Source organism: Cibotium barometz, chromosome 14, assembly GCF_041138505.1.
Source record: "Cibotium barometz isolate CiBa-2024 chromosome 14, ASM4113850v1, whole genome shotgun sequence".
Lineage (NCBI taxonomy): Eukaryota > Viridiplantae > Streptophyta > Polypodiopsida > Cyatheales > Cibotiaceae > Cibotium > Cibotium barometz.
Window position 1 is genome coordinate 40,173,404 of NC_141059.1, and position 9,818 is coordinate 40,183,221.

Here is a 9,818-nt window from a genome sequence, read left to right on the forward strand (position 1 = left end):
AAGCTACACTAGGTAGCACCAAATCCATATGGAGCCCTTGTGAGAGAAACAACCAAGAAACCCTAGCATACCACACCTTCTCATGTACCTACTTCACTAGTCGCACCAATGCAATCCTCGGGAGTCTGTAGCTATCTAGTATGTAGACGTGGTGTGAATGTCCTTGTTTGAGAAAATGCATCTACTACCATGGATACTGCTACAAACTTCATGGAGTGGGGTATGGAAGGTTTACTTTGAATCATGCGGGACCGCTCATGTCCTTGTGAGAGAAACTAGAGTACATGGACCCTCTTTCATACAAAGAAGAGGAACCAATTGACCACTGCTCAATTGGAATGGTTGGTAGAGATTTCTCAGGATGAGTGTGACATCTATGCCTTGCTCTAAGAGAAGATGATGGCACCAACTCATGTCACACGATCACATCATAGTTATGGAAAACGACCGAGACAGCACTCCTACAAGGTTAAGCATTCACTTTTTGATTTTGTATCTTTTTCATTAGTTTAATCTCTAGTGTTAATCATTGGTGATGAGTCACTCTATGGATCATTTAAGTATCATGGCAGTTATATTGTGACCTCTCACCAATTTGTTACTTATGATTTATCATTTATGCCTATGGAATCTAAATTGGTTTTGGCTTTCTAATATGGATAATGATTCATGCAACTAGTGACTATAGGTTAGTGTCTAGGCCAAGGGGCCAGCTTACAAATGGCCCAATGCCTAGCTCCGATCCCCATAAAGTAGAATTTGGGATCTATTCATGGTTTTTATATAATTTGTGAACCATTGAATGTTCTACATTTTTCCAAGTTGTCTGGAAATAAATAATGCATATACACGTTCTTTTTGTAGCTTGTACTCCTACGTACAACACGCTTATGAAACATATGGTGGGGATATGAAATGTTTCTAAACAACTAGTCACTAGAGTATACACATGTAAGAAACTAAGAAAAAAAGCTAACAAAAGAGGTAAAACCTAAAAGGAAACCAAACGGCGAAAGAAAAGATCCACAAGATTACCACCAAGATAAGAGTTTTTATTGATTCTACAAGCAAGTCTCATGTAACAAGAGCACAAACCAAAATAAAAAGAAGAGCAGCCGTGAAATTAAGATACCAAAATGTACTTTAAAGCTAAAGCAAATGCTTGATCTTGCACTCCCAACTCTTCTCGTGTATGTAGAAACTTTGATCTCTTTAATTCTATACCAGATTTGTTAAAAGAGAGGAGTACTTTTTTGTCTGAAAGCCTTGGCCTCGTAGTGTTTGAAGCTCACACCTTTAAAACTTGGTGGCTGAGTCAGGCTTTGGTCTAAAGTAAGTGGAAAGCACTAGTGCTTTGGATGGCAACCTCATCATCACCACCATCATCAAAGGCATATGTACAAACAGGCATGCCCACATACGTGCATACATACATCGACCATGGAACACGGTCAACTCCAGCTCCGGATTATTCCAATTATTCCATCGCAGCTCTGACCTATTTGTGATTTCCATGAGCGCTTGTTAAGACACCAGATCTCCATGCCATTTATAAATTGGAAAAGTATTGTAAACCCAATGTAGTGTTTAGGGCTTGTTTTGTGAACAAATTCCGGACGTTTTCTTGAAAATTAAAGAAGAAATCTGTCAGAATCTGTGAGGACATACAACGAAAATCAATTTCCCATAAGGAAAAGATTTAAGCTGATTTCCTACATTCCCTCCAGGGTGGAAAAGCTTTAAAGCTACGATTTTAAAGTGTGAATACACAGTTTGCCTGCAGATTTACAGCTAGCGTGCGAGATGCTAGAAATGGAAGAAGATTCAGAGTTAAATTTCCGGCTCGGGTTTTGAGACTTTCGTACAGAATGCAGAGATAATAGAAGAAAGGAAACCGACCAGGGAAGACATGTAGCGCTCGGCATCGAAAGCATTGGTGTTGATGGCCTGCAGGGTGTCCCGTCGGACGACGCTGGGAGCGGCTTGAGCGTGCTCATCGTCTTCGCCATAGAAGCTACTCAGCAGATCCCTCACGCGCTTCGTCTGGGACACCATATCGTCCCCCATCAGTGCTCGCCTCCCCTCACTGCTGACTGAAATTTTCATTTTTTATACGACGTTGGATCCATACCTTGTCCGGGCATTGAAAATGTGCACACTCTCAACAAGGCTTGATTAATCAGGCGACGGCCGTGTGTCAATAAGGCCTTTTTCTTTTGATCTTGACTTGAAAGTAGAAAGTACACAATGCACATGCTATCACCCACACACACAAGTGCCGCTGTGTATTGAGACTTGATGATAATGTCCAATTAGATGCCACAAAAAAGTCGGTGAACACCCACGTGAACTAAGTGGAGGAGAGGGGTGAACACCCACGTGAACTAAGTGAGTCCCATGGATGATAGCCTAGAGCTCTACTATTGGGCTATTGTCCCCACTCCCATGTGAACTAAGTGAGTTGGCGCCCCCTTAATGGCAAAAATGTCATCAAAGTAGATACCTGTGTTTACAATTTTTTTAAATACTACATGTTTCTTGAATCAAGTCCCCCCCCCCCCCATAGCTTGTAGTGACTTTAAGAATTAAGGTCAAGTGGGCAGCACTCAACCAACAAGTAGCAACTAAAAAAGCAACAACTAAAGCAAGTAATATCTATCTCAGAAATTGTGGTTTCTTTTTTATGTTTTGTCAAAAAAGCTAGTAATAACTTAAAGGAGCCTACACATCGGCTCTGTCAACACACCACACTTAAGTTGCAAGGTATAATAACACTCAAAGTTGACTCTTAGCACTCTTGAGCGCATGTGACTTATGAGTCCCTAGCTACCTGAGTATCATCTTCCATCACCATTAAGAATGGATCTTGGTAGGACGAGTGTCTCTAGTGTGTCTCTAGTGTGTCTCTAGTTGCAATGGCTATGGGGTTAGACATGCCCCTTCTCCATGGTATAAAGGAGTTCCATGATGCATAAAAGCTCTTAGTTTAAAGATTTGAATGGTGTATACACCAACTAAAAAAGGGCTCCGAGCTTACTTGCAATATAGGCAAGCAACATAGGAAAGAGCAATTTGTACATGGCCAAGAGGATGATTTTAGATAATGCATGACAATGGGTAATGGGTATGTGGATTAGCATGCCTAATCTACATGGTGTGAAGGTTCTTTACACTTAATATAGGTTGCTAATTCAAACATTTGAGGAGTATATAGCCAAGAGGATGATTTTAGACAATTCGTTAAGGTGCTTTCAAGGAATAGCATGCCTAATCTACATGGTATGAAAGTTCTTCGCACCTAATATAGGTTGCTAGTTGAGAAGTATATGCCGTGCTTGAAAATGGCCCAACAATAGTTCTCACATCAGCATTTTGAGTGATTTTGGACATTGTTTTGGAGTGCTTCGAAGTGTGTGATGGCCGTGCTATCTTGCATGCATCCGTTCATTCGTCCATTCCAAGCTATTGGGAACAACCAATATTGCATAGTGTTAGTATGGAGATGCTTTAGAGTACATGAGAGGTGCTAGTTGGGATGTATATGTGATGGTTAAAAAAGGCTCCGAGCTCATGTACAAGTAGGCAAACTATAGCTTTGACATGGCCTAGAGAGCATTTTAGGCTTTGTTTCAAGGTATTTCCAAGTGTGTGATAGCCATGGGATCCTGCATGCCCCTTCTTCATAGTATACTTTAAAGTTCATTATATATAGCCTTTTTTAGCCAAAATTATATAGAGCCTTTTTTAAGCATTATTTTGGGATGTGTATATATTGGTAAAAAAAAGCTTTGAGCTCATGCCTGTAATAGGTAAACTACAACTTTGACATGGCTTGGAGGGCAATTTGTACTTCCAAGTGTGATATGGCATATGAGAGCTACCACTTCATCAAATTGGAATGTATATATAATGGTTAGAAAAGGATCCAAGCTCATGTGCATGGTCGGCAAATTGTAGATTTTACATGGCTTGCAATGTGATTTTATGCGTGGAGTTTTAACATGGCATGGAGTGCAATTTTAGACATTCTTTTGGGTGCTTCCGAGTGTATGAAGACCATGGGGTCGTGATGTCTTTTTTTTATAGTAGGGAGATTCTACAGAGTTCACAAGAGCTAATAGTTCATTAAGTTGGGATGTATATAGTAGGGAGATTATACAAAGGTTTTAATAGTAGGGTGCTTCCGAGTGTATGATGACCATGGGGTCTTACAAGCCTTTTTTTAATAGTAGGGAGATTCTACATAGTTCACGAGAGCTACTAGTTCATTAAGTTGGGATGTATATGTAATGGTTTAAAAAAAGGCTTTAAGGTCATGTGCCTAGTAGACAAACTCCAGCTTTGGCATGCCATGGAGGACAATTTTGGGCATTGTTTTGGGATAAGTGTGAAATGGCATTAAGGTTTTGTGTGCTCTTCTTTATGTTAACCCAATTTTGGATTAACTAGATGCTCTCTGCTATACATGAGAGTAAGGAATATGTGTCATGAAAAGGCACTATAAAAGTTGAAATGTTTTTGAGAAAGTTGATCACACCCAAGCTCATATAGTTAACTTAGAAACTACTATCCTACGAAAAACAGGTGTGAGCTTGGACACATGAACCATGCGTCTGGACATGTGAGCCATGAGTCTGGAGGCATAAGTTTGCAGATGTGAGCTTGGAGAAGCGAGTCTAGAGATAGGTGTACCTAATATTGTACCAATCAATAAAAACTACCTTGAAGACTTACCTATTCATAAAAACTACCTTGAAGACTTATAAAGAAATACCTACTCATGTTTTGTAAGTATTTTTCTGTTATACAATTTGTACCATTTATAAATTCTAAGAAAAATTCATGTCCTTTGCAATTATTGGGGCATTCAGTACAAATTATTGCCCACAAATAATAACACACCAACTCTCTCATAGGCCGATTTCATAAAAATATGGTGCCTAGGTAGTATGAGCCTAGAGACGTGAGCCACCACGCATGATCACCAAAATTGAATGAGTCTAGAGACATGAGCCTAAATATGTGAGCCCATAGGCATGATCTCATGAGACTTGTGTGAGCCTATGTCATGCAAAAAAAAGGCATGAGCTCATCATACGTTGTTCTAGAGGCATGAGGTGAGAGGCATAAGGTGTGAGTCCATCAGATATGATTCTAGAGACATGAGTCCACTACAAATGAGTCTAGTTCACTAGACATAATCTAGAGGCATGATCCTAGAGATGGGTGTCTATAGACGTAAGCCTATAGACATGAGTCTATAAGTGTGGGTCTAGAGACGTGAGCTTTAAAAAAAGGATTCCAAAAACCATAAAATTGAAACTCAAAAACTTACTTTTTGTAGCTTGAGCAAAACGCACGTGTTTGAATTCATTTTCAAACTAGCTTTAGGGAGAAATAGGTAGAGATCTTTTCATGAGAGTGAAATCATTTGATGTGAACTCGATCGGGACTAATTGTTAAAGACAGCAATATATTTAAATATAGTGCATTAAATCATATTTTCTCAAACCCACCCACCTAGCAAATAACTAGCTCTCACAAATAGAGTGCTCACCCTGTTGTTAAAAGAAGCCAAGACTCCTTCTAATCGACCTCAAGCGAAGAGTTTTGGGATGAGTTGAGCCAACTAAACACATACATGAGGGGAGACCCATAGAAACATGGAAATGAGAGCTGCCATAGTTTGAGCCCTTAACTCACCAATTAGCTCTATAAATAGTGTTATTAACTTTGTGAAGAGGATATTAACTTTGTGAAGAGGATATTAAACCACCCTATCTTTGGGAAAAGCTCCAATGAAGGACTAGGAGAGTAGGACTAGAGACCTCAAGGTTCATTCCCTTAGGAAGATCTCAAACCATGTCAGGACACTTGGTGTTGATCTTGGGTTGGGTTTATCCCAAGATGGCCACAGAGCCAAGGAGCCAAACAACCATAGTCATGGCAATTGGGACATGTCTCTTTTGATGTACCATTAGGAATAAGCATTCTAAAAAACACCTGAGCACGCACACGTACACATAGTGCAAGTATGAGTCGTCCCACCTTCTACAGAAGCCCATTTTATAGAAGCTTCTTCACCATGGAACCAAGTTCAAGTTCCGCTCTGTTTGGATAAGGAATAGGGAACACAGGGAAAGATAAAGAGCCAATAATTGGAAGTACCTCAAATCTAGGGGATCCACAAGAAGGGGAATTGGAGATCACCTAGAGAAGTTTGATTAAGTTTGCGAGGCCATTGGAAGGATTGATAAACCCACCAAGATCTGTTCATTCAGACTTTGCGAAAGTAGGCCAGCCGTTTATGACACTAAACCCACTTGAAAAACGGACAATTGAGGTCTTGAGACCCACCAAGATCTGTTCATTCAGACTTTGCGAAAGTAGGCCAGCCGTTTATGACACTAAACCCATTTGAAAAACGAATAGTTGAGGTCTTGAGACACACTTTCATCTTAGGATTCTCACCCAAGATTCTCACTTAGTGGAGCTAGATGAAAAGAATCACTGGCGAAGATCTATTATGTCAGCATCCTACCAAACACACCAATGATGTAAGTGGCGGAAACGGTCACCCAGGCATATCATAAGTGTTAGCTCGTGTTAAGCTTGACATTGCAACACTCCCCCTCAAGCTTGACATTGCAACACTCCCCCTCAAGCTCAACTCCATCTCTAGGACTCCAAGCATAGTCCAGAATCTGCAAAGCTTATTTACTCCCAGGGCTTTCATGAAAATGTCAACTACATGCTAAGACCCTCTCTTTGATGAAGTTATAGTGGAACTCTGTGTGTTTGGTCCGCGCATAAAAAATTGGGTTCCTCGCCAATTGTATACTACTAAGGTTGTCACAATAGATGACAAACTGTATGTCAATGTGTGCCCCAAATCACCAAGTAGCTTGCGCAACTAAGCTACCTCACAGGCTGCCATTGTAGCACCCCTATACTTTGCCTCCGTACTCGACAAAGCAACTGTCACAGCACCACTCCCAAAGGAAAACATAAATCCATTGGCTGCTTCTTACTGCTCCATGTCACAGCACCACTCCCAAAGGAAAACATAAATCCATTGGTAGATCTCCTATCTACGATACTACCAACCCAATTTGCATTAGTGTATCCAAACACCTACAACTCTGTACTAGCCTCATAAAAGAGACCATAGTCTACTGTAGACATCACATAACGCAATGTGTGCCTCACACCATCCAAATGTGGCTTCCAAGGAACCTACATAAACTGACTTTGCAATCCAACTATATAGTTCAAATCTGGCCTGGTGATCATCATGTAGATCAAGCTACCTATCTTCCTGTACATAGTGGGGTTCTCCAAAATCTCACCCACAACTACACTCAACTTGCCATTTGAATCTAATGGCATACAAATTGGCTTACAACTAGCCATACTATATTTGGGCAGCATGTCCAATGCATAATGGCTCTGTGACAAGCCACATGACTTTGGTTGTCCTAATAACCTCAATGCCAAGAAAGTATCTTAGCTCACCCAAATCCTTCATGTCAAATCTCTGCTTGAGGAGACATTTCACACTCTTAATTTCCTCTCCACTGTCACCTCCAATAATCAAGTCATCCACATAGATTGTGATGACCACAAGGCCCTATGATCAGCATCTGCCACATGAAAGCCAATGGTGATAAGATATTGTGCTATCTTATCATGTCATGCTCTTGGTGCATGTTTCAAGCCATATAAAGCTTTACGCAACTTGCATACATCCATGTACACTTCTTCTTGCAAATCACCATGCAAGAACGTATTCTTAACATCCATTTAATGTAAAACCCGTCCTTTTAATGTAAAACCCATCTGTCTCCTCATAATCAATGCCATAAGTTTAAGCATAACCTTTGGCAATCAATCTTGCATTGTACCTACTAATACTTCCATCTGAGTTGTGTTTTATTTTGTACACCCACTTGCATCCAATAACCTTCTTGTTCTCGAGAAATGGCACCAAGTCCCAAGTCTCATTTGCATCCAATGTAGCCATTTCTTCATCCATGGCTTTCTCCCAATCTACATTCCCAATAGCTTCTTCAAGACATGTGGGTTCAACATCTTGCATAAATTTAGCCATATATGCATGATGTGGAGCCACATAACCATCGTATGTCAACCTGTCAATAGGTTTTCTAAATCTCACTGACCTGCGTTTGCCATGATCACTACCTTGTATTTTTGTAACTTCTCTTGCCTTTCTTACTTCTCTTGCCTTTCTTACACTAGGTGTTCTAATAGTTGGAATCCCAAGCTCATCTCATCAAGGCTCTGCTCCAAGCCACTAGACTCTCCATCAGCATAAGAATGCCCTACAGAAATGTTGGGCATACTAAGAGACTCACGAGCCTTCTCTTTGCCTTTCTGTGATGTACGAATTGCATTTTCAGGATTGGTATTTTGACCCAGCCTACCACCCCATGGTCTCAATGACCCAACACGAGAAGACTCTCCTGGTCCACTCAATGATTGTGATTGCTGACTTGCATTCTGTGCAATCACATTTCCAGTTACATCAACCCCAACATCATATTTTTCAGCAACATATGAACTACTCATTTTATAAAATACAGCATGTTTGCTTACCCTCAACTCACGCGTAGTAGGGTTATAGCATCTATATCCCTTTTTCTCAAGGGAATATCCAATAGGCACACTTTTTTCTTCCTTTGGATACAGCTTCGTACACAACTCATCCGGCACATGTACATAGGCAATGCATCCAAAAGCTTTCAAGAAGTGAGACAAATCAAGTTTCTTGCCATTGAAATTTTCCTCTGGCTTTACATTATGTATGGCTGCAATAGGAGTCCAGTTCATGATATAAACTGCTGTAGAAATAGTTTCATCCCAATAGCTATGTGGAATATTATTCTATGTCTCAATGCTTGTGCTATCTCTGCAATGTACCTGTTTTTCCGCTCAATAACTCCATTTTGCTGCGGAGTGTATCTACATGTAAACTTTCTCTAAATGCCATTCTTTTGAAAAAGTTAGAGAACTCATTGGAGAAGTGCTCTCCCCCTCCATTTGATCTTAGGCACTTCACATTCTTTTGAAAAAGTTAGAGAACTCATTGGAGAAGTGCTCTCCCCCTCCATCTGATCTTAGGCACTTCACATTCTTTCCTGTCTACTTTTCAGCCATCACTTTAAAATTCTAAAAATGAGTGAAAACTTCACTCTTCTCCTCATAAAATACACCTTCACTTTCCTCGTGTGGTCATCAATGAATGTTACATAATACCTGCAGCTACCCATAGATGTAGGTTTTACAGGACCCCATACATCTGAATGCACAACATCTAGTACATTCCTACACACATTTCTATCATTTGGAAATACATGCTTTGTTTGCTTTCCAAATTGACATGCTTCACATGCTTTCTTTATACCATCAACCTTAAACTTAGGCAGCCTTGTCGCAATTTTTTTAGTATGCATAGACTTTATTCTTTGCACATTTACATGCCCAATTCTCTTGTGCCAAATGTCTGTATTTGCAACAACTCCTGATCCCTGTGCAAACATTGCAACTTTCACTTCAAGCATATTTACATCTAGTGTAAACATTCTACTCACTCTATTGCCTTTTGCAACCAACCTGCACTTATCTTTAAATTCTTCGACATAACAACCATTAAGGTTAAAGCATACTTATCTTTAAATTCTTCGACATAACAACCATTAAGGTTAAAGCACACTTACAAACCCTGCTCAATTATCTAGCCAATTCTTCGTAATATTTGGAATGTGAAGTACATCAGCAAGATACTTCACCTTACCATC

General features: G+C 40.1%; 1 protein-coding gene across 4 annotated transcripts in view; it reads right to left on the reverse strand.

Annotated features, from left to right (window-relative positions):
- Positions 1-2,166, reverse strand: part of LOC147632018 (vacuolar protein sorting-associated protein 51 homolog) — a 157,257-nt gene extending 155,091 nt beyond the window's left edge. For all 4 annotated transcript variants that reach the window (XM_086808598.1, XM_086808594.1, XM_086808597.1 and 1 more), the window contains exon 1: positions 1,900-2,166. In XM_086808598.1, coding sequence (XP_086664724.1) covers positions 1,900-2,106 — 207 coding nt within the window. In that variant the 5' untranslated portion in view covers positions 2,107-2,166. The remainder of the gene's footprint in view (positions 1-1,899) is intronic.
- Positions 2,167-9,818: the final 7,652 nt, after the last annotated feature.